We start from the raw sequence: 26,200 nt of genomic DNA, 5'->3' as shown, positions 1-26,200 counted from the left end.
CGTAGTCCAGTCTGGACGTGGTCAGGGCCTGAACCACTGTCCTCCTGGAATCCGGGGGGAGAAGCAACAGAAATGTCTTTAGCATCCGTAGTAGTCTAAAGCAGGTTCCTACTTGGGCTTGAACTTGGGACGGCATAGAGAGCTCGTTGTCAATATAGATGCCCAGGTTTTTCACTATTGATTGGGCAGTGCTGGGGGAGGGGAGATCTGAAGGCCACCACTGATTCCAACTGTCCTCCACTGTTTGGCCGAAGAATATGATCTCGGTTTTGTCGGGATTGCACTTAAGTTGATTCTGCTTCAGCCACTTAACAACATTGGTGAGGCGGGATCTAATTGCATCCCTACTAAAATCCTCCCCTTTCTTACATGAAAAAATCAGCTGAGTATCATCAGCATGAGAGACTATTTTTGCGCCATAAGCCTCTGCTAATGATGCTAGTGGTGACATGTACAGATTGAATAGGGTAGGACTTAAAGCGGAGCCCTGCTGGACTCCCACCTTTATGCTTGGCATTGTAGCTGAGAATGGAGGGAGAGGGCCCAGATAATCTGTTCCCTGTTTTCTAAAAAAGGATGTAATCCATGCCAAAGCATTCCCTTATATGCCCATGTTATTTAGTCTGTTTAAGAGCATCCCATCGGGCACCGTATCGAATGCCGCCAACAGATCTAATAAGAATCAATATTGCTCTTCCCCCATTATCCAGCTGATCTTTGAGGTGTTCAGTAACTTCCAGCAGGGTGGACTCAGTGCTGTAGTTAGCCCTAAACCCAGATTGCGTGGGGTGCAGGAGATTGTGTACCTCCATGTACTCTGTAAGTACATTGTTAACATGTTTCTCCACTACTTTGGCAAAAGCAGGGAGAAGGGAAATAGGTCTATAGTTGGTTCGAGTGTTGGGGTCTACGTTCGGTTTCTTCAGGAGAGGCAGGATTTTCGCCTGCTTCCAGATAGATGGCATGATGCCAGTTACCAGCAAGGAGTTGAGAACCTTGTTGACTGGCGCATTTAAGGAGGCTGCTAGTGCCGGTATCAGTTTAGCAGGACACGCATCAGTAGGTGATCCAGACTTGAGGCCCAAGAGATAAGTGAGTGAGTCTTCAAGTTTGATGGCGGGCATTTGTGACAATGGAGACCTTTGTAAGCGTGCCTCCGAGGAGGAGCACGGAAAGACACATCCCACCTGAGAGTAGTGGGACGGTGTGATTTCTTCTGCCTTCGAGGAAAATGACTGTTGGATTGCCTTTATTTTATCATCGAAGAAGCAGGCCACCTGCTTCGCCCAAATGGTTGATGGCGGTGCTACTTTAATCTCTGCTTTCAGGGCTGTGAATGATTTAACGATTTAAAAAATGTTCTTGCCTCTGTTGATAATATTTGCAATTCTATTTTCCAAATAACTCACTTTTGCCCTCCTTGTTAGTTTATAGTGTGCTTTCAGCGCTGCCTTATAAGTATTTCTGTCCTCTACAAGATACTGCCTGCGCCATTTCCTTTCTAATTTTTTACAATTACTTTTGCTGGTTCTCAGCGATTCGTCGAACCGCTGAGCCGAATGGCCGGTTATCTTAGAGGTACGTTTGGTCATAGGAGCAGCTGCCTCAATGTTAGTCCTCAACCAATCTTCTACCAAGTGGGCGTGTGTTTCAGGGTTAACCATCAGAGAGGGGGGAGAGGAGTCAAGCGCATACTTAAGGGAGGAATATCTATTTTATGGATGGCTCTATAAGTGAGGTCTAACTTTGTCTCCACTAAAGGTTGGACTTCCCTATGACTGGAATCCGAAAGTTTACCAGGAAGTGGTCTGACCAAATTAGCTGTCTTGGAGGATCCACCACCACCTGTAAGTCACAGAAAATTTGGTGTAATGTGTGTCCAAATTTGTTGGTAGGACCTGAAACAAAAGGTATGAGATTGCAGCTTGCCGTGATTTCTAACAAGGCCCTCACCTGGGAGTCCGTAGGCTTGTCAAAATCCAAGTTCAGGTCCCCTAGAATGAGAAGGTGCTTATATTTTAGGGCAAGAGAGGTGATGCATTCATGTAGAGAATAAATAAAATTCCCTACCGCACCCGGTGGTCTGTAGATGAGCATTCCTGTGATACATTGGTGTGGTGAGACCACGCGACGAAACCCTAGACACTCCGTGCCCTCTACCTGGTCAAGTAGAACAGGGGAGCATGCTAGTACCTGTTTGTAGACCACAGCGACCCCCCCCCCCCCTTCCGGTCCCAGCCTGCCTATCCATTCTCAGGATTTTATAGCCATCAGGAATGGCCGATGCAATCGTTGGATTGGTCGAGTCTGAAATCCATGTTTCAGTGAGGAACATGAGGTCGTGAAGTTCGTCCGATAACAAGTGATGGACTTGTGCTTCGTGCTTTTGGATGGAGCGAGTATTGAGAAGTGTCGCTTTGACTTGTTTTCCCTTACTGCCTGTGCTAGTGCTTAGTTCCCTCTGGACAAGTACCAATTGCACAGCCCCCCCCCCCCCCCCCCTCCCTTGCCTGGAGTCCAGCTACAACACGGGCAAACAAATGAGTTAAAATTGTTCATGCCTGCTACAATATGCCTACATTTGTGGAAGTTGCCTAGGTCCAGTATTGCTTCACGAGTGTAACTAAGGATAATTCTCGACTCACTAGAGCAACGGGCAGCCTGGCCTGCGCATGACGCCTCCGGGATGCTGGCGGGTGCAGACTGGCTTGCCTTAAGGGCGCCTTCGGCGCACCAGCGGCGTGCCTGCTGCGTGCGTCCACTGCGCATCCGCAGCATGCCCGGGTTAAGTACACAAATTCTAAAGGACAGAGTGGAGAGAAGACCGTCTTCCTCCCAAGATGGCGGCGGCTGTGTGGCAAGTCGGAAGTGAGTAGTCCGGCTAGTAATCCTCCCTCCATTCAAACTGCAAAAGCTGTGGTGGACCGGGGAGGATTAGCAGAGAGCGAGAAAATGGCCCATAGGAGTTAAGGGACACCAAAATTTATCAGTTGCCGAAATACCGACATGGGAATATTACACATTGAATTCTGTAACGCATAAAGGCATCGAGGCAAAAGCACCATCTTTGCCACCACAATTCTGCCCATTAAGGACAGCGGTAGTGTATTAAAAAATGCTACAGAGCGCTTCAGGGAATCCAGTACCTTGAATATATTCAGACAAAGAATCTGAACATTCTCATGCGTTACCTATTTCCCATCTTAGCCCTAAATTGGGCAACTCCTCGGCCCTATGTCCCTTCAGTCCAGCCAGCGGGAACACCAATGACTTAAGCCTGTTAAGGCGCAGGCCTGAGTATTCTTCGAATTGATCCAACATTTGCAGCAGTTCTGGATCGCTGTTGGGGGGACTCAACATGGAACAATGTATCATCAGCATATAGTGAAACCAGGTGGGGGACATTCCCCAGTCGAATTCCCCATCTAGCAAGATCTCGTCTGGCCCACTCCGCCATAGGCTCTATGGCCAGGACAAAAAGCAACGTGTACAGGGGACGCCCTTGCCGCATACCTTGTTCTAATAACCACTGTGTGGACCTAGTCTGACCCAGCCGAGACCTGACACTCAGCTTTGTTTACAGTCTCTGAACCCACTTGCGGAAGCGTGGCCCGAATCCCGCCACTCTCAACACCTCTTGCAGGTACCCCCAATTCACTGTATACCCTTCAAGCATTCTTTGCTCGATGTGAGGGGGGGGGTCGAGCCCTGAGCCTCAGCACCTACTTGGCGCCGCCCTCCCCAGATCACAAGCGGAGCGATGGTGTGGAAAGGAAGCCATTCAAAGGAGTAAACCTTTGACCTCTCCTGTGTAGGCTGCCAGCAAGCCCGCCCAACAGTAGGGCCAATCCACGGTTCAGGATGGCCCTGATTAGGAGGGCCCACAGGAAGAAGAACGTGGTCAGAACCAGGAGGACGCTGTACAAAGATGCCCAAAACTGGAAGCGGACACACAGCAAGGCGGAGAAGAGACCGGATGCTGAGTGCAGGATAGGAAGAGGGGTTCGTGTCCGGCGGTAAGGCCATCGATGGAGGCTCCGAGTGCGATGCTCCAGAAGTCTGGAGTGAAGAGTGGTGGACGCCCAATGAGAACCTGGTGTACCGCTGCAACTCAGGAGAGTTGCGGCTATTGTGATGAATGATCGGGAAAGGTGGGGGGGGGAGGGAGCATACCGAAGGTACCATACCTCTCCTGGGGCCTCATACCATCAAACGTGGCTCACTGTGCGACACCCACCCCTTTCTTTGTGACCTCGCATTGTGTTTTGTTTTCTTTTTGATAGTTTGTTTTGTTTATGTGCTGTGCTCATTTACGGTTTTATGACTGTTTGTTCCTATTTATGTATATATATTTAGGTGTATAGTGCCTAATAAATAAAAAGAAAAAGGGGACCTTGGTCAACACATAGAAGGATCAGCTTGCACCCTCCATATAGTACTTATCTTGCACAGTTAAGAGAAAGGGGAAAGAACCGATTTCATTTTCTTTTTTATATGCTATATATTCCTTCCTATGCAATGAATGAATGAATGAATGAAGAAACATTTCTAAAGTGCGTGGTTACCCGGGGGCATCACAGCGCTGACAGCGGTGCAACTTCAAACTACGGGCATAATGAAGGAAACGGATATGTTTTTATTAATTTTCGAAAGGTCATGTAGTTTGGCTCAATGCGAATGCAAAGGGGGAGGTGGTTCCCTAACTTGGTGGCATTATACAATACATTTCTTAGAGAAAGTGTATTCTCTTATGAAAGGGACGTGAGCAAAAAAACCTAGCCGAAGACTTCCCTCAGTCCTCCTACTTCTTGTGCTCCACACTGCCAACAGCTTCAGCTCACCTTTTTTTTTTTTGGTGTGTTGGAGGCTTATCCCCATAAGCATATAAAGTAAGGCCAAAATACTCACTGCCCTCTGTCCCTTTTCTTTTGAGCCTCCTGGGGAACATCCGTCATCCGCGATTCACCCTGTGAAAGAAGGAAAGAAGAACAATCCGATTAACAGCACAACTGAATTGCAAAGTGCTAGAGAAGAGAAAAAAGACATCTCAGTCACAAAACATCATAACATCAAGGAAGAGACAGAGAGAAAACCATTTAAAGAACAATACAATGTTCTATTGTTGTACTGTTTAATAAATTAGTCAAAATTGAGAACCTCATCAGGCTTCCTAGATTCTGTTTCCATCCATCCCTCCAACACTCCCTCTTACCCTTCGAAAAAGGAGAGTCTTCATCGCTTGGACCACAAGAGAGCTGTGAGTTTTTACACAGATTGCACCAAGGGCCATCAGGCGGAAGAGCAGCTCTTCGTGTAGTTTTCTGGGAGTAAAGAAGACTAAGGAAGCGCAAATAATGACCATGGATAACCCTCTGTATAAAAATCTGCTGTGCCAATAGCATTAGCCAAGAAGTAGCCCTTGGCAGGACTGAGGGCTCATTTGACTGGGGCTAAGGCTGCTACCACTTCATTGGCAGGCAGAATACCTGTTCTGAACATCTGCCAGGCTGTGACGTGGGCATCAATCCATACATTCACAAAGCATTGCTGCCTTGATAGCCCGGTCTGGCAAGAATGGCACTTTGTGCGTTTGGCCCTGTAGAACTGTCTGGTTTGTGTTACTCCACACACCCACCACCTTGGGAGGTGTTGCTTTGGTATTTAACATAAGGTGAGGAATCTGCAACTGGAAGTATCCATCAAAAGAACAAGTTACTTACCTTCGATAACATTGTTTGGTGGTTAGTCTATCTAACCAGAGATTCCACACCGTCCTTCCCACCTTCCTGTCATGTGGAATGAACCCTTTTCATCTTTCATAAAAGATTCCACTTTAGGGATCTCCACACCTGATTAGATAGGAAGCTCTGCGCCCGATGGCGCGGATAGAGTCAAGAAAGAAACTGACGGCGCACAGGGGTGGCGCATATATGCTGCCCCTGTTTTACTTCCCGGGTGGTTTGAAGTCGATGCAAAACCACACAGTACCACCTGCTGGTGCGTGGGGACAATACTGAGAAAAATTTCCTGATCCAGTATGGCCTTCCGTCACTTCTGTGGGAGTACAAAGTCGACATGGAGCCGCACAACGCCACCTGCTGGTGTGAGGGAGCAGTGCTGAGAAAAATCTCCGGATTCAGTCTAATGCCTTGGGGTATTCACAAGGTGAGGAATCTGCGGTTTGTTAGAGTATCTACCGGCAAGAGCGTTAGCGAAGAAAGCTACCTTGTTCCTCAAGGAAGAGATGTTGTATTCTTTCAAAGTTAACCTAAATAGCTACATTTTCAGGACAAGAGCGCAAGAGCATGTTATCACTTTCGGCGAGGATGAAGGCACCCTGAAGGGTACCACCATCTTGTGGTGACCTACACACTGATTCTTCTATTAATACCATTCACTAGCACAAGGTCTTCTGGTCACACAAGCATCGCACACCACAGTACTGCTTTGAATCTAATCTTTAAGGCATGGATCTATTGTTGAGGGACTGTTTGGATTTTACACATGTAGGTCAACTCCCTTACAGCCCACAGTCCTTGTTACGTGTACTCCCTGCAGCTACATTCAGCTGCTACCAACCATCTGTTGCCCCATAATCTCAATGAGGGTGTCATTTTCCTCGTCTTTGAGTGGAGGATATACTTTGTGTGAACCCTGTTACTGGGCTGTGCTGGTCAATGTTAAACAAAATCAGTAACTTTCTGCAAAGGACATGTAGATTGTTAAGTCTACTGGAGGGTGGGGATGATCGGAACATAAAGTTTGCTACATTAAAAAAAAAACTAACCACATAGGGTGGCAGAGCTTTTCCAGCCGATACAAGGACTTTTGTCACTACAAGAACAATCTGAGTTGCTGAATAATTTCTGTTAGTGGGGATTTAGAACTTCCTAAATTGGATTGTAGTCTCCTGAGTTCGATGCAGGGTTCATCAAGATAGCTTTCTGTCTTCTACTTTCGTTAATTACAAACGTGTTTTGCCAGCCAGGGTGACAATCCTTGGAAAACAGAATATTCTGTATAATATTGTAAGTGTCACCTGTTATGTAAGACTGAAACATATTATTATTTTTATTTTCTTAACTTTCAGCTACTTCGAGAGGCAGTATGTCACTGACCTATCCTCCTCCAGGCCACTGCATCACTCCAAATCCTTTGGTCCTCGGCAAGTTCCTGGAATTCTTCAGAAGCACCCAAACATCAATGAGTTTTCAACCCTGCCATATTTCAGGAGTCTTCCTTTGGAGAACCAGCTATCCGCTAAACCACACCAAAAGATGGAGAAAGAGAAGAGGCGGGGTAGGGAAGATAAACGAGAACGGGAGGTAATCTACAAGGAGATGGACCATGATAAGATGCGAGAGACCACTCTGGTTGCGACGGAGACAAGGAGGAAGCTAGAAAAAGACCATGAGAGGAAGAGGAGGAAAGAGCTGGCTGAGGAAGCAGTGACATCCCGAAGCCCTAAGCAGTCCCGAAAGCACCGGAAGAAGGAGAGAGTCATTGAGCAAGCCTGGGATCAAGATATGGTCTATGAGGATTGGGAACCACTTCAGCAAGTGAGACAACGACGTCCATCACGAGCACGTGTGGCCCCATATGATTTGGTGCCGGGACAAGAAAACAGAAGGAGGGAAGGCACAAGGCCAAGGCTCCCAAGGGACGCAGCTACCGGGTTCCAATGGAGAAAGCTGGAACTTGATAGGTTACAGAAGGCAGGGTACAGAACGATATACTCTGATGGCTGGGAGGAAGAAGAGGGACTTTATGAGGAGGCTGAAGGTCTGGCAAAATATGACGCTTATAGTGTGAAGAGATTTCATGACCCATCACCCCAAGTCAATTTGCGACGAGAGCACAGGTCAAAGCAAAAGAGGAGTTTAATCCGGCCGCCCCCATATGTACCCCCACCCGCCTATACTGCTAAGCACCGTATCTTTAGTGCTCAGAGACGACACCACCCCTTGAAGGCAATAGAGTTGAGGAGAATCAGCCTGGATGACAAGACTTGCTCCGGCGGTCCAACAAGAGCACCATCTGTACAGGTGGGGAGTGATAGTCATGAGCTGAATGATGTCCATTCAAAGTCAATTCCATCCCATAACTTTACCAACGAGGCCATAGAAGCCAAAGGCCAGGTGGGGATGAAAAAAGAGAAGGAAGCAGAAACAGAAAAAAGGAAGACATTTAATCAGATCTACAAAAGTCTGATGGGTTGGAAGGTCTCACAAGGTTTCGGCACCAAGGGAGGATCTTCAAAACGACAGGAGGATGAAGTCAAGTTGAAGAGACAGAAGGAGGCATGTCTGTCTCAGGTGGAGAAGGTTGAGGATATCTACGAGACCATAGAGTTTGAAAGTGTGCCGTTGAAACCAAAGAGTGCATCTGAACAAAAACCCAGGAGCACTAGTGCTGCAAAGCTCTCTAGAGCTGGGATTAAGTCAGGCGATGGAAGGGCATTCTGTCTGGTTTTCAATCACAATAAAGAAGACTTTCCCACTACAAAGAGTTTTACTCTGCCAAGAGCTGCCAAGGAGGCACACTGGCATGGCCAGGACATGATGGAAAGGCTTGAGGAACAGGACATGCACACCGAAATTCGCAAGAAGATGGTCATGAGGGAACAAAATGTGGGAAGGGTACCCAAACAATATCCTCTCATGTTAAAGGAAGATGAAAGGCAGAAAAACAACTTTGGGGACTATGAGGACATAGCCCCTTACTCTCCTGTCAAACACATACCCCGAGTAGGTCCCAAAGATGAACTGCCTTATGACTGGGGCTTGACTAATGCTTCTAACCAACCAGATTTTGCACGCAGGAGGATGGCTTTTCAGGAACTTTCAAATAAAAGAGACCTGGCTGAATCTACACAAATATATCCGGTACAGTCAGTTTATGCAAGGGAACCAAAAGTACAAGACCAAACTGACTTTGAGCATGCAGGTGGCAGGATGTCACATTACAGCCAGAGTTTACCTCGAAAAAAGCCCCCCTTTGGGATGGTAGCTGTAGGAAAACATTTCCCGTATGGTAGGAGACGGAGTTTGGAGCAAGTAGAACCTCTACTTTATGGGGGGCTATTATTAGAAAATGTAGAACAAAGAAGAGTGTCTAGACATGACCCAAGACACCCTAGATGGATGGAGCAGGTCAAAGCCAACACGCTGCCACGCCAAACTGCAGCTTCACGGAATCAGTATGAGAAAGATTTTCAGCAGTTTAAAACCAGTTACGAATCTCCAAGGGCAAGATCCCACCAGAATGAAAGAAGACCTGCCAGCGAGCAGCCACCTCATTGGACAGAAACATCAGAGAGCTTTGTAAAGGAAAATCAAACTTCTAAAAAGGAAAGCAATGGGATGTTCGTCATAGATGCAACTTGTGTCCTTATTCGTGCAGAGTACATCTTCCCCCCAAAGAAGGAGCAGGTGAAGTATTTGCACCAGGGAGGAACAAAAACATCAGAAGATAAAAGGGAGCCTGATTTGGCATATCTCAGTGAACGAGACCAGCAGAGCCCTGCAAACAGAGACGACAAACACTCAGTGAGGTCTCCATGCCAGAAGCGCATTCTGAATAAGCAACTAGGACATCAACTGGAAAAGGCAGGACTGGAACCAAACAATGGCTGGTCCGCTTCCTTTCTTAATTCTCCTAAAATGGAAAGAAGTGACTCCTTTGCTATTTCCAAGCCCCATGTGGTACAGGAAAGAGCATCCAAGATTTTGGGCCTCCCTGTGATTGATTTGGAAAATGCATTAGAAGTAAAACCAGTTAAATCTGTAAACTCTGAATGTTCTACATACAGGCCCAGGGGTTCAAAACTTGGAGCATTATCTCAAGCTAAAGAGGGAGATTACAGTCAACAAAATAAAAGCATTAAAAACCAGAATGGACCACAGTCAAGCAAGTATCCAGCTTCAGGGCCAGCTAATCAACAGGGCTTGCATGCGTCTGCTCCTACTCAGGAGAGTCAGCAGAAGTCCTTGCTTAAGGAAAACAGTTTGGGAAAAATTCACTTTTCTGCAGAAACTGAGATGAGCGAAGAGCATAGGAACCACTATTCTAAAGATACTCCTTTGTTCACTGCACAGGCAGATCCTGGCAATCAGTGTACAAGAAGGCGACTAACGGAAAGAGGTGAGCCTGGCTCACTTTCAGTGACAGAGGAGCCCTCTGATGAATGCAGACTCCATCAGACAATGACTGGTGAGAGTGGTAATGAACCATGTAACACTAAAGAGAAAGGTTCCACAGGTCAGTTGATTGCATCATTAGTAGAAAACAACGCTGCAAATGGATTGGTGGAAGAAGAGAGTAACCAAGCCCTGGAGCACCCTTATCCTAAGTTGTCAATCCCATGTGAAGCTGAACCTAAGAAAGCAGATGTAGAACAAAGCTTGGATCTAGAAAAGGAGGAAACATGGGATAAGACAGCAAATAAAACAGTTAGAGGTATCTCTGATGGAGGAGAAAGAAATGACCAAGTCTCTCTGCTGGAACAAGTTTACCTACAAGATGAGCTTCCCAAAGAGACCGGAACAACACAAGTCGTAAAAGAGAAACCTCTTGACCAATTTCATGTGGAGAAGACAAATGTTCAAAAACTTTTGGTGACTGATGTGGTTTGTTCTGGGACTCTAGATGAGGGTATAAGATGTACCTTTCAAGAAGACAAGTATGACACTGGCTCTGTTCTCCAGAAGATTCATCCTACAACTGCTTTATCAAAAGCTATTGGGAGTGGAGTGGCTGATAACCTTCCTGGTTGCTCGAGTAGTGGTTATACTGGTAGAGCCGCTCCTGCTCTCCCATCAACCAAAAGACGAGGCTTCTATGCAAAGGATCTTCATGAGGCCGTTTCCCGCATACGACGCCACACAGCGCCAGATTCGGACTCTGATGACGAACAGGAGCATGAGTCCCCAATCAGTGAGAGAATGGCAAGTCAGAAAATTGAGTTGCTCCAGACAGAATGTCAGGAAAAAGATACTATGGTCTACAGCAGTTCAGAAAGTAATGACTCAGATGCTACAGTGATTATGCGTGACAGTGAAGAGAAGAAAGAGCCAGATTTGGCATTGGAAGAACCAAGCCATGCAAGTTCGACAGATGCTGTAAGCAGGTGGTTGGTCTTCAATGAACAAGTCCAAGAAAAAGCACTGCAGCCTATTGAGTCAAAGGACTTAGGTGCTGAACCTAATTCTTCAACATTTACAATGGCCCCTTCACCTCAGAATCAGTCAGGGACTATTGTGACCACTGAAGCTGGACCCCTGGGCACAGCTAAGAAGTCAGTCTCTGACCTGAGTGCTTGCATTGAGGAGATCCTCCAGGAATTGACCCAGGCTGAAATTGACTTTTTTGGAACATCAGGTGCCAACCAAGGGAGCAGCACCAATCTAACCGACCATGTTGCGGAATAGATGATGCTTGCAGAATCTTATGCAAGTTGGATCAAAAGGTAAAGTGAGCACAGGAAAGAATTGTGACCCAATTGATACTGTGGTTTGACTTATGGCAAGCATACTGAGTTTTCTGTCATCCACTGCATCCCCTTTGGCTGATTGTGTTGACTCCACTCATTTTCTTGAATCCTTTCACCTTATCCGCATTGTCTAATTTGGTATCTTCACTCCTTCCTTGTTGACTTTGTCTCATTGAGCAGAATCTTTGCGTCTACAGAGCCCCTTATCTCTCAATTGTCCTTTGTCGTGTTAGTCAGAGACCCACTCTCTCTTCCACACACTTGACCATGTCATGAATTATGCAATATGTGAGGACGTAAGTAGAGCATTGTGGGGGCACAAACTATTGATAGTTTAGTAAACTATAACTGGTGAATGTCAGTGTTTTTCCTTGTTTAAAATGTTATGTTATAACTGACATTTACACAAAATGATATCACTTTAACCTTTGTTTTTTTCAGTGAATTTCTGAGTTTTTAAAAAATGTAAAGTAAGATGTTATTTCCAGACCTATCTATAAGATTACTTTCAGCTTTGTTTTTTTCAATGAATTTATTCCAAACCTTACTATGTCACATCAATCTTTGTTTTTCCCCCCCAGTTAATTTCTAGGGGTTTATCAACATAAAGTAAAATATTACTACCATACCTAACTGTATGTATTAGGCCTTGGCTACATAAGGAAGCTTGAAAATGTGGAGGGAATGGTCTCTCCATAAAGAGCGGTGCAGAGAGTGTGTCGGAGGGGAGTGGGCTGTACACACACTCTGCACACCGAGGGCAGACTGTGTGTAATGGGATTTGGTGAGGGACTGACCTGTCTGCAAAGACTTCTGTGCAGGGCAGAGACTGTGCATAGTAGAGTTATGTGTTAGACTTGCCTCTCCCCAAAGCTCTATGAAACAGGGTGAAAGCTTTATGTAGAAAGGGTTGGTGAGGGATTGGCCTCTCAGTGAAAACCTTTCAACAGAGCGAAAGCTGTGTGTAGTAGGGTTTGGTGAGGGACTGGCCACTCCATTAGGACCTCTCTGCAAGGTGAAGGCTGTACGTAGTAGGGTTTGGTTAGGTGACAGACCTGTTCGCAAAGACCTCTCTGCAGGATATAGTGTGCATAAAGGGTTGGGTGAGGCACTGGCCTGTCTCCAAAGACCTATGTGCAGGGTGAAGGCTCTGTGTAGTTGGGTTTGGTCTCGTCTTGTCCACGAAGACCCTCTGGTGTGCACAGCCTTTTGCCAAGTCCTGTGCCTCCCCCACTCCAGCGGGCGACTAACTTCAACAGGTCCTCACCCCACTTTTTTAAAACTTCTTTTCAAAGTCTGCAGGAATTATTCCGCATTATGCATTATATACATACTTTTGGTGACACCTTCCAATCACATTTGACCCCTAGTGGGTCCGGAACCCCATAACCAAAATATTCCCACCTATGTCAGATACAGTATTACAATGTAAAGGGGTATCATTTTATATAAGACAGACTTACTGGCTTTCTCTAGGGGTCACAACAGCAATATATAGCGAAGACCTACTGACTTTGTCAAAGGGTCACTACGTTCAATACTAGAATCCATCATTAAAACCAATAAAATGAATAGTCCTATTAAAATCCACTCTTTATCAATAAAAACCTTTGAATGTTTGTCAGTTAACTTGTCAATAAAGCATTTTTGTTAAACACATCAATAATCAATTATTCATTGTACAGTAAGTGCTTTTTCTTTGAAAAGAGAAAAGTACATTATACACACACACACGCACACGCCCACACACACACACACACACCCCCCACCGCCCCACCCACGCCCCCTACACCTAAATACTATGCAATTATTTACAAATATATACATTTAACAGATTAAAATACCTTTGGGGACATTCTGAAATCATATTTGATCTGTAGTTAGTCAAGACCCTCATAATCACAATACCCACCCACCTATTCTAGATACCATATAAGGGGTGTCATGTTAAATCAAGTAAGCCTATTGGCTTTGTCAAAGGGTCACTACATTAAAATATAAGGCAATCATTGTGTACTATGATTTATCATTAAAAACCAGATTCTGTAATCATGTTTAAATGCATTCATTATCGGTAAGTATTGCACTGTTCTTCAACAAAACGATCAAGAAGGCATTTGTTTTCAAAACAACATTAAACATATATTAGAAGTTTTCTTTTACCTGTTCAGGCCATATAATGCAGACCTAGGACCAACCACAATGGGCCCGTTGCGAATGAGGAATCCTGTGCAACAGTGGTTCTTAACCCTTTGACTTCTGAGGACCCCACTTAATCATTACTGAAACACAGGGACCACAACTGAATCATTTTTGGAATCTCGGGACCTCCCACTGCGACATTACTGGAAGCCTGGCACCCTGATCTAAGAATTTTCGATGATTTGAACTGCAAAACAATACACAAAAATACAAACACATGCATTCATCACACAACTAAATAGATATTTAATTGATACACAAATATAAAAAAAACAAAATTTTAATCACAATAGGAAGGTTGCAGCGTCTCTAAGTTCAGTTAAGTCACTTACCGTTCATACTATATTATGTTTGATGCACTCGCACTGCTCCCACAAATCACTGAAGATTTTAGCCTAATGTTTAGCCTGCAGTTTTGAATTCCTTCACGTTTGCAGAACGTTTAGAATTTTTCAATTGTATGTTTAACTTCTTCATTTATATACACTTTATTATTGTGTTAATATTATTTAAATTTCTAAGCGGTCTGGGACCCTCCTCGACGACAGTGATGAGTACACATCTAGGTGCAGACGCGGAAGACGCACCTTGAAACACGATTGACCACAGGGGTCTTCCTTCCTCACCCTCCTATGGGGCAATTTGGTCCCTTGTTTAGGGCTTGAAGTCATAAGCCGCACACCTGTGGAACGTGATATATATCACCCCACACAGTGGAACCCTCTTACCTAAACCTGGTAAGAATCGCTCCTTTAGGTCCTGATGAATGCCATGGACCTTTCTGGGCCAACTGGCAGAAACATGTCGACCACATTCACTATGGTGGGGGGACAATAGAATCCCCAACACACCGATCACTTATTTCAATTACCTTATAGATGCCAGTTAGATTAAAGTTGATTTTACCTCTTTAATGGCCTTTTAATCTCCCTGTTTTCTTTAAGGGCCCCCAATTAGTTTAGGAGTGCATCCCTGTCGTCAGGTGTATGCCCGCTCTCTATCAAACCAAATTTTTAGAGGGCGAGGACTGGTCAATGATGAAGCATGACACCAGGTGGTGTGTGAGAGCAGTCTCCCTTTTTGTGAGATGCCTGCATTCCCAAACTAACACTGTAGCACCTCGGTCCCTTGACCGGGAGCGGCCCCATTTGTGCTGAACATTATATGTTGGAGGCTGCCTACTCCTAGTTCCCTGTGCCTCTGGTTCCCTCCCCCAGGTCTTCCCTGGGGCTTTTGTGGTTATACCAACAGAATCTCACCACAGCCCCATTCCAGATGACATCTCTTAAATTCAAGATTTCTGCGATGTCACCACAGTCAAACAAGGATCACTACTACAGCACATCTATTTTCCCAATAATTGAGCAAATAATAACAACAAAGAAACACAAATATAATAATGATAATAAATAAAATAAAGAACAGATGAATAACATAAAACATATTACATATAATTGAATACAAGTTAACTAAACGCATTTGAATGTTATCTTGCCTGTCAAATTTATATTACAAAATCCTTACACCATTGAGGTTTACGATTTAGTCTTCCCTGAACATCTGCACATCACCAAGAACAGCATAGGTTGCAGAATTTTTCTGAAACTCAATACCATTTTGAACATTACTGACCTTCGCTAATCTAAACATACTCAATACATTTCCAGAATCTAATACCACTACATTTTTCCTTACTTTGCGTATAATTAATGGACCCATAAATTTAGAAACTCCTTTTTTTTTTTTTTTACCAACCCCGGTTCCGTCATCATCACATCACCCACCTGCCACAAGGCCTATTTCAGATAATTTTTATTATCAAACCTAACTTTTTTTCTTCTCTTGATATTTCTTTCTCCTGGAGGCCATTAACTGTTCATCTAAGATTTTGGAGACAAACATATTTTTTAACTGTCTACCAAACAGGATTACGTTTTGAGTGTTGCGATCTTGCTTTTAAAATAAAGCAAGTGATGTAATAAATTAGGTAATTAGCAGTGCATGGCAAGGGCACGAGATATAGTTACTTTAGGGCACAAGTCAAATTTAATTGAGCTAACTATAACTGGGGAATTACATTGGTTTTGTTAATTTAAAATGGTATATTGTAACTGCGATTTGCACCTAACTATAATGTCCCTTTGTTTTTTTCAGTGAATTTCTAAGTTTTTAAAAAAATATATAAAGATAAGATAGTATTAAAATTCCTAACTATGTCACATTAACCTTTTTCAGTGCATTTCTATGGTATTTTAAAGTAAAGTAAGATGTCTATCACTGTGCGTGGAGGGGGGTTAGGCGCAGGGCTTGGCCTGTCACAAGGGCCTGCACCGGACCCCCTCGGGTGCCCAATAGCCACCGCACACGTTAACTATAATCAAATGTATATTTTATAAAATCACACATTGCAATAGTGAGTCATAAAATAGTTTCAATAAATACAGCTTGGAGTACTTTAAAAATATACTAAATTCTCCTGGGGTCATAGATTCAATGACCCAGGAAACGTAATTTATTTTATCGCGGGGGGAGGGGGCTCTCCTTGCAGCCCTCCACAACATTAAAGAAAAAATGTTTGGTGGCGCCTCTGCCCTTGCAGGGGCACCACCAGAATCAAAAACTATTTTGTAAATAAAGCCTTTGCAGGGCAATATGGGACGCTTTCCAGTTGGAACAGTGAAAATGGAATGAGCAGCTACTCTGCTCATTTTACATTCACTTTTTTTTTATTTGGGGAGGGGAGCGTTCAGTCCCTCTCCTTGAGCCGTGGTAGGGTCCCAAGGACCTAATCGTCTGGGGCAAAAAACTTTTTTTAAACCCTCAAAAGGTCCTCAGCGACCCCATCACCTGGCGCCAAAGTTTTGTGAGGAGGCAGGAGCATGGAGCCCCCCTCCCTAAGACTTGCAAGGGCTCAGGGACCCTTTCCCTGGGCCCAGAATAATGCTTGGGAGTATGCAGACCACATAAGTGGCCTTAGGACCACATCTACCAGGGCCATAGCATTTTCTTTGGGGAGTGGGTGTGGGGCTCCCCTCCCTAAGTCATTCAGTGGCCCTGGAGCTTCATGGCAGCAGTGCCCAGGGTACTCCATCCCCTGGAACACTGCAGTTCCCTGACAGCAGGTGCACCGGCAGGGAGAACTTCAATTCCCTGCCCACACTCCTGCAGGCAGGGAACACAGGTTTGCTTCTGCACCAGCAGTTCCCCCACCCGGCGGGATGAGCTCTCTTTGCAGGCTCCTTCCGAGCGGGAGCAATACTTCAGACAGGGAAATGGATGGAAGTCTGCTCACACTCGGCGGGAGCATGTTTAGGAGCCAACTAGGAGCAGACATCCCTTCCCTGTCTGCACTGCTTCAGGCAGAGAACGCATGTGTCCCCGCGGAGCCCATGACCTTGGTTGGTTAGTTCCCTTTTTAGTTCTGATTTTCATAGTATTTAGTCTGAGATAGGACATCGAGTCTGGTTCTTTGGCCTTACCACCAAGCTGTTATGAGTATCATTCTTCTGTCTCTAAGTGTAGGAGTTTATTTACTATGTGATAGTACGTGCTGACCACAAGCTAAACAGCGATGCTATCCTTGCTAGCTCTTATACTACAGGGTGGCAACAGTGACCAGTCAAATAAAGAAGTTATGGGCTATTGCTGGGCATTTTGCCATTTGAGGGTGGCAGCAAATGTCTTTATTACAAACCATGTTCAGTATAGTTTTGAATCGTATATGTTCTGGATTTTGTTTTTTTCAGTGGGTTTATGTCCAAGATTGATGTAGGGGGATCTACCAATGAGATTGCGAGTTTCTGCATTCCTGGTTCCCTTTCAGATGCCAGTGTTCCACATGGATAATGAAGTGTAATTGTTATGTATACCCTAGCAACAGGAGGACTGTTCAATGGTCTACTAATGTCGGTTTGGCTTCCAGTCTACTTGCTGTCACCTGGGCAAATGGCAGTGTCTGAAACCTGCCTGAACCCAACTGTGATCTTGACACACACTTATTTAGAATATGTCGATTAGCGTGGAAGTACGCTTATGGCTCTCGCGAAGGAGGTGCACAGATTCCTGCAGGATGTATCCATCAGAAAGGCCATAACCTGAGAAGTGCTTTTCCTGGATGGGACATGATCCAAGGAGCCCCCCCAGGGATAAGATCAGTGGGACCTAGGTCTCGCCTGAGAGACTGATGGCTTCAGAATGGCTTGATCCGCACACTCACAAAGTGCTTTCAATGAGTAGGTAATGAGGACATACAATTCTTTAATTTAAAAGGGAGAGTACCAGCGCTTCCAGGCACTGTTGCATTTCTTATAATGGGAGAGTATTCGCTCTTCTCATTAGCAATCATGCATTTTGAGATATTTCCCGTTTACTGCCCCCACTAAACCCTGGCTGTTCACTGGATGGTCCTGTACAGGCAGCTCGCCACAGGGGGGCTGCTAATTTCTGGGGTGGGGGGTTATGCTTTGGGAGGGGGTGTAGGTCAGGCAGCTGGTGCGGAGGCGTCTGCAAATGCAACACTCTCCAGTCCTGGTCTGGGTATGTGCTGTCCCCTGTCCTGGTGGTCTGCCGGGCGAGAGCTTATATATGTATTTGGGAGTTAAGAGTAGCTGAATCTCAAGGGTAGTTTCCTGTAAGAAAGGAAGGGAGAAGAGTATTCCCGATTTACATAGCCCTTCCCAACATCTGTTTCCACCGCAACTTACGATTGGCGTGGGGTGTGGGGGGTATAGGGGGCTGGGCTGGGCTAACGTTAGAGTAGCCTAAAGACTTGTTGTGGTTAAATAACCAAGCAGCTTTTAGAGCAAAGTGAGGGTGAATCCCTGAATGATTATGTGACCCGTAGACAGATATCCCCAAATTAAGCCTGGGAGGGCCTCATTCATTTTCATGCCCATTCCTCAAAGTGAGTCAACAGCCTTTATACGCAGAATATTTTTCCATAAGTGTTTGCTACAAATGTTATGCGCCCCACCGGGAGTGCTAAAGCGGCCTCTTCCACAGAGCTCCGCAGAGGTACTAGTGACTCTTGCCTCTTGAATGCCAGCTTTGCTCAGGAGCCTTTCACACCTCCCTGCCGCCCATTCTCTAGCTAGTTAAATCTCTGTGTCGCGTTATGCATCATGGTGTGTCCACAGTATCAGGTTTAAGGGTGTACTATCTAGGGGCCTGTTGAAATTTTAGATTGTGGTTGTAGGCGTTATGCTGAGCAGCCACAAAAAGAGTCGGAATCAGAAACTTTAAAGAATGCAATCCCAATCCAAGATGGCAATCCCCATAGCTTTTGCCATCATTACCCCATCTCATATTGGTGAATTTCCTCTCTATGTATTGTCACGGGTTCTTCCTCAAGCACGTAAGGGGAAGAGAAAAGATGCACTGAGCATTGCACTGCTGTCAGTGCCCTCTTTAAAAGTCTGTTTGTCACCCCATTAGCTAAGTCTTTCATCCAATAACAAAACAACGATGAGGGTCACGATTAGGTATGCACTGGTGAGATATTTCTTACACAGTCCACTGATATTTATCTGAATTTAGACGCTCAACTTCCTGTGGCCCACCATCCAGACCACTGACGTGCCAAAATTAAAGAATAACAGAAGGAGCGTGTACTTTACGATAATAAACAATCAAATATTGCAGTCCGTTCTTTTCTTTCTTTCCGTTTCTTTATTAACCAGAAATTTTTCTCCACAGTTCAAAAGAATTTCAGAAGTCCAAAATCCAACAAAGTAATCATCAATTTGTGAATCCAATCAAACAATTATCTGAAAAAGCAGATTTATCAGGACCGGCAGTTGACGAGTTGTGATTCGGGAAGCGGAATTACCAGGACATAGATTTGGAAAATATTGGAGAAGAGGCAATGACTTTGGTATGGAGATAGGAGCGCGCTGTAAAGCAAACAATTCCGCTTTAAAATTTGGTGAAGAAGGCAAGATTGCATCACGGGTATAAGGAGGAACTAGTGACAAGTTTAAGCTTTACAATATATGAGTCCTGATGATGTCCCAAGGAGGACGAAACGCGTAGGCTGTTTTGAACCAATAGGCTGTATGGATCAATAATTGTTTGATTGGATTCACAAATTGATGATTACTTTGTTGGATTTTGGACTTCAGAAATTCTTTTAAACTGTGGAGAAAAAATTCTGGTTAATAAAGAAACGGAAAAGAAAGAAAAGAATGGACTGCAATATTTGATTGTTTATTATTGTAAAGTACATGCTCCTTTTGTTAAGTCTTTCATCCATTTACCTCTTTTTTTCTTCAACTTCTAGTATTTAGTATTCTTGTGTCAGTTTTTTCTTGTGCCTGCCTTTTTAGAGCTACTCTACCTTTTCAGTCAGTTTTGCTTTTTTTTGTTTAAATTTGTATGTTCAAGTTTCTCTTGCCACATGGTAGCTTTTTTCAAGCCTATTGCATGTCTCCCCTGTCAAGTTACTAGTTTTTTTTTATAAATACCGGTTTGTTCATGTTATACTGTGAAGTGCACAGTAGATTCTCAAAAGGATCATGTTTACCTCTACTTCACCAAAAATAAGCATAGGAACCCCTGCTGCATCAAGCCATCAACAGATAGCAATGCTAATATCTGAGTCTTTGGACGCCAGGATTCCTTTATAAGATTTTCTTGAGACCATTAAGCAACATACTCTAGAATTATTTACTCTGTAGCAGAAATGCTGCTTCATGGAGTACTTGCAACTCTTCAGGAGGGTTCCGGATCCTTCTGTTGTGTCTTTAGGCAGCACAGATCCATTTAGGCCTCCAGCTGGGATTCCACCAAGCTGCTCCACTGATTGACCTCATACCACCTCCTTGCGCCAGGCTGTGCCTCAGCTCCCGTGCTGCATTCCGTGTCGATTGTTCCTGTGTCGGTGCTGCTCCCAGCTTCAGAGGCACTGCTACTGGATTCTGCTGTCTCCGATGGCAGACCCTCAATCCGTTTCAGCTAAGGCATGCCCCATGTCACGCTATACAATTTGTTTTTTTAAAGGCTCAAGATTAGTTTGAGGAAATCTCTCCTTCTGACCTTTACTTCGGAGGCGGTATTGCAGGAGGATGGAGGCCCTCATTGTCTGCAACTCAGATTCTCTTCAAGGTGATGAGCATGGTCCGCACATGGTAGGTTGAAGACTGATGAAGAGGTGGGCCATTCCTCTCTCACCCACACATTACCGTGATGCTGAGTTATACCTTGATCAACAAAACACAACACCAACAAAACACCGTGCAGACCCTCCAAAAGAAAATTCAGCCTTTGCAGTAGTGAAATGCATGGCTGCATGGGTGCTGTATTTACAGCATCCTACAGAGGAGACTAAGGCCAACCAAAATCCTGCAGCCTGGCACTCAACTTCAGACCTGTAACTGCTATTTAATGAAGCCTTGACGGAAACCCTTAGGGCGGTCTGGTCTAAGGCTTTCTTGACCAGGCCAGTGAATTGTGCGATCACTAGACGGCACACACCTGCTCCAAATGATCCAACTTTTCTAACACAGCATCCTACACCTGAGAGTCTCACAGTTCAGGTATCTGTGAGCAAAGTCAAACCAAATTCTTTTCCCACTGCCCCACCAGACATAGAATCAAATAGAATAGACTCTGTGGGCCAGAGGGTATTAAGCAGCTAAACTACTGCTTAGATAATTAATTGTTATTTGTTTCTCAAGTTGCTACCCATGCTGGTACACGGTGAGGGGGATTTTGACTACTTTGTCTGAGGGTTTCCGAACTTCCTAAGAACCGACAGACAGGATGCCTAGGCCGCTGCAAAATATATTTTGAGGTCCAGCTAGATAACACTAATTGTGTTGCCCATGATGTGGTCACTGGTGTTGTCATTTGACATCATGCCTAGATGAGTACCACCTGGTACTCACTTACAAAATTGCCTTTCGATGAAGGTTGATTGTTTGGTGAGAAGGTAGTTTCTGGCCAGGAACATTTTAGGGATAAAAGCGCTTTGCCTCAGTCCATGGAACTGCTTTCACTTGACCGCCAATTCCACCAGCAGTGTTGGTAGTTCTTAAGCTATTTAAGGGGCCTTGCCAAGCATCAATGGCAGCCCTAACAACCTGTTAGGTGGTTTCATGGCTCCAGGCACAGTAGTAGTGCAACAGGTCACTAATAGTAGGATTCCTCTTCCTCCCCCGGTGCTGCTGTCGCTAAGCTTTTTTAGTTTCGCCTCCAGCAATGGGTCTTTGTACTTGTTCATCAAAGTTATGCGCATCCCTTTTAGTGTGTCCCACCTCGCGTTCCTCCAGTTTTTGCTCAGGCTTTTGTGTATTATGCCAGTATTTATTCCTAAGTGGTGGTGATGTTGCTTGGCAAGGGCGAAAATCATACCGAGGTGAAGAGATGGCCTGGGTTGCTATTCCACTTACTTCCTGAGCTGCAAGTGGGACGGGGGTATGAGACCAATTTTGAAACTCAGAGTCTTGAACTTATTCTTCAAGGAGAGGTTCAAAATTATGTAATTTGCTTGGATTCTGTTAGCCTTGGGTCCTAAGTACTGGATGGTGTCCCTGCATCTGCAGTACACATACTTTCAAGTGTTGATCCTATAGGCCCACAAAATGGTTCCCCGGTTTGTAATGGTGGTAGATCACTTCCAATTCACCATCCTAAGCTTTGGCCTGACATTGTAGCTCCTCAGGTCTTTATGAGAGTCATTTCAGTGGTGGAGTAACTAAATAATCCTGTATCTGGGTGGCATGGCCTCAAAGGCAGATTTGATTCAGGTCATCTCGGAGTCGGACCTTCTTCAGATAAGTCTGCCATTACCGTCTACTCTGGGATTTTGCATCATTGAGCCTGAGTCCCATCTTCAACTTTCTCAGAGGCTTCCCTTTATCGTTCGTACAAGCTTTATTTCGGCTCAAGGCCATAAAAACACAAACATAAGCATTGTAAAACATTGGCAATCATAATGCAATAAATAAATGGTCCAGAAGTAGATGTGGCTAAAAACAATATTAACTGTCTTGTGGACAGAGAATAAGAAGTCAGAATAAATAGAACATTAAAATTCACTTTTTGTACATGCAGCTCATTAGTAAAATTGCACCAGATATTTAGCCATGTATGGCCCCAAGTTTGGCCCTTCTTATCCACTAGACCTTAGACCCAATTTAACAGAGGATCCACCGAAGGATTCACAACATTACACCTTCTGGATGTCCCTACTCTGCAATGCTCTGGCCCACCAGTCAATTTAAAAAGGAAAAAACCCAGCACTAAAATCTCATCTCCATGGTTCACTCAAAAATTGATAGACCTACATCTTCAATGTGGGCAGCTCGAATGCCGATGGCGTAGAAACAATAAATCAGAAGATCTCTCCCAGTTCAAATAAGCCTATCATCGTCAAACTACACTAGAAAAGAAAGTATATTACTCCAAAGTACTCGCCTCAGCTGACTCTAATCAGAAAACTATTTTTAAGATAGTGAAATCTTTCACGCATCCTAAATATCTTGAACAAGAGATTCCACCCTCACAGACTCTCTGAAATCAAATAGCTGATTTTTTTTCACAGAAAATTCAAAACATTCACACTGATTTCAACGAGATACCATCCCACAACACAAAATTATCATCTGAATTACAGAACAAAGTGCACTATTTACACTCATTTCAAATGATTGACATGGAACAATCTCGCCAAGCTACCCTCTCCTGCAAATCAGGCTCCCCCTTTGATCCCTGCCCCTGAAGATCCTCCAACCCATCATTGACACAGTGAACCCATTCATCAACAGTATAATTAATTCACCACTTTCACTAGCAGAAGTACACCCTGACTGGAATATCGCTGCAGTTAAGTCCCTCCAGAAAAAGCAACTATCTGACCCCACCACTCTCTCCAACCTCTGGCCTATCTCCCTACTACCGTGCCTCAGTAAAATCACTGAAAAAATTGTCAACAGTCAACTTATGACTTTCTTGGAAACCACTAACACGCTATTTCCGACTCAATCAGGTTTTAGGCCATTACACGCCACAGAATCGGCACTTATACATACCAAGGAGAGCCTTAAATTTGGCCTGGATGAAGGAACAAATGCAGTACTGATTCTATTTGATTTGGCAGCTGCGTTTTATACCATCTCCAATGAGATCTTGTTACATCGCCTCAAAGCGTGCAGCATTTCCCATTTGATTCTTGCCGGGCTCAAATCATTCTTGACTGACCGTCACAAAGTAACCGCGCTTTGTTGCTATCAGTCAGCCATGAAACCCCCGAGTACAGGTGTTCCGCAGGGCTCTATATAAAGCCCAGTGCTGTTCAACATCTACATGCCCCCCCTCATAGAACAGATATATTAATTTATTATCGAAACTACGTCATATGCTGACGATACTCAGCTGATTCTAGCATTAGACAAACACTCGGTCAATGCTGAAGAAAACTTCCAACGTTGTCTCACGGAGGTCATATATTGGAGGAAGCAGAACCACTTGAAGTGTAATTCGGAAAAGACAGAAATCTAGGCAAAGCCAATACTTTCACCCCCAGTCACTGGTGGCCGCCTAATACCTCCCTCCACCCAACACAGTGGAGGTAGTAAACAATCTTGGGGTAAAATTCGACTCATCTCTAATCTTCCGTCCACAAGCACTATCAGTGGCAGGTAAGTGTTTTCAGCTGATTAAATCCTTGAAAAAGGTTTTGGACCTTCTCCCAGCTACAGCTAGGAAAACTGTTACAGCAGCCCTAATAACCTCCAGATTAGATTACTGCAATAGCCTTTACGCGGGTGCCAACAAAGCCATCTTTAAAAAGCTTCAGACCGTTCAACATGCAGCAGCGTGCCTGGTGCTTAAACTGCCACGTCGCTCCTCAGCTTCCGCAGCTTTAAAAACGCTGCATTAGCTACCCATTCACAAAAATGCTATTTAAATTACTCGGCATCACTTTCAGAGCTTTCAAGGCCTCAGGACCCGCATATCTAAGATCTAGATTCACACCCTATGTCACCACACGCCCTCTTAGGTCTTCCTCAGCTAACCTTTTAAAACCCACACTGTTTAGATATAAAACTAAGGGGGGTAGATCATTAACTGTTCTTGGAGTAAAAGCTTGGAATATACTCCCCAGTTATCTTCGTCTTATCCAATCTGAAGCCTGTATCGGGAAATCTCTGAAAACCTGGATTTTTGGCGCTCCGGACTCTCTATGCTTCTTTCTTATCTAACCCTTCAGTAATTCCAAGACAGCAGCACCATCCCGTACCTCTCGTCTATTTCCGCATAGCACCAAGATACTCCCGCGGAGTGATAGCTGTGCTTTAGAAATAACATATACAATACAATACGCCAACAAGTCACGGCAGAGTGCGAAAATCAAAGGTTTACTACAGTCCGTTTTTAATATCCTTCGGGCAGACTTATATTCTGTAATCTCCAACCTTCTGCAGATAGGTAGGATCCAACAATGCCTACTAGTGAGGTATGCTGGACAGAACAGCATTACATGTTCTAGAGACTCCTTAGAGGACCCACACCCTGGGCACAGCTGCTCATCCCCCAGAGGCAATTGAACCCATTTGGTGTTAAATGAATGGAGGGCAGAGTCCCAAAGCGAAATAGTAGGGATAGGCACCAAGCTTGGGGGGTTTGATCTCATCCATGAAATCTTCTCTGACGAATGAGCCTTTAAGTCAGAGGAAGGCATCAGTCAGGGAGCCGTGCTGCACATTTGAGTGTAATAAAGACTCTCGATGCTGCCAGTATGCTAATTTGATATTATTTGTAGAAACTTGATCTAGCCTCTCTTGGGGCACTCCACAGTGATGGTAGCCCAATCTCCCCCAATCTGATTTTAATATACTTAATCCAAAGTATACTCCTTTATCAGACCATTGTGGATATGGTTTTTATGAGGGCATTCCCGCCCCCATAGACAGTCTAGGACATTCTGACTATGATCCAGATATTTCAGGCAAGAGTTACTGCTTCAGCCTTGACAGTTCTGAGACTGCTTGGTTTCCCAGAGTTTTGCCATTCTTCTGGTGCCCCATGCTCCCTCTCACAAGCAGGCCATTCATTAGAGTCTTCACCAGCTGTCGGACCAGCATTGCTGGTGTCTAATGGACGAGATTCGGCACCCTGACAATGTAGCTCAGAACCTTCAGTTGTGGATGTCTGATGGCAACCTGACGTGTGTGGCAGGCCATTCTCCCTGGTGATGACAGATGTGTCCACTTTAAGTTGGTGCGGTCACCTGGATGAGGTAAAGATCAGAGGTCTGGAAGCACTGGAAAATAAAGCTGGCATTCATGTTTTGGGCGTCCACCTAAACGGCTTCAGAGGAGCCTGTTTTGGAAGTGATACACACTTTCTTTAAGGAGCATCTATCACTTCCAGAATAAGGTGATGAAGAGATTCTCTACATCGCATACCGATTACCATCCAGGTCAGCTAAGGGAATAGCAACCCCGGTGGGGCAGGTATCGTTATGATTAATTTCCGCAAAGCAGCTCTCGGGAACTCCATACTATG

At 44.7% G+C, this 26,200-nt stretch overlaps 1 protein-coding gene across 1 annotated transcript in view; it reads left to right on the top strand.

Annotated features, from left to right (window-relative positions):
• The window catches only part of DDN (dendrin), a 102,888-nt gene that overhangs the window by 63,046 nt on the left and 13,642 nt on the right, over positions 1–26,200 (top strand). The window contains exon 4 of the mRNA XM_085600408.1: positions 7,091–11,467. Within this exon, the coding sequence (XP_085456534.1) occupies positions 7,091–11,429 (4,339 nt within the window). The 3' untranslated portion in view covers positions 11,430–11,467. The remainder of the gene's footprint in view (positions 1–7,090; positions 11,468–26,200) is intronic.

This window comes from Triturus cristatus, chromosome 4_2, assembly GCF_964204655.1.
Source record: "Triturus cristatus chromosome 4_2, aTriCri1.1, whole genome shotgun sequence".
NCBI lineage: Eukaryota > Metazoa > Chordata > Amphibia > Caudata > Salamandridae > Triturus > Triturus cristatus.
The sequence above is the reverse complement of the archived record's forward strand: the minus strand, read 5'-3'. Positions and strand labels throughout refer to the sequence as shown.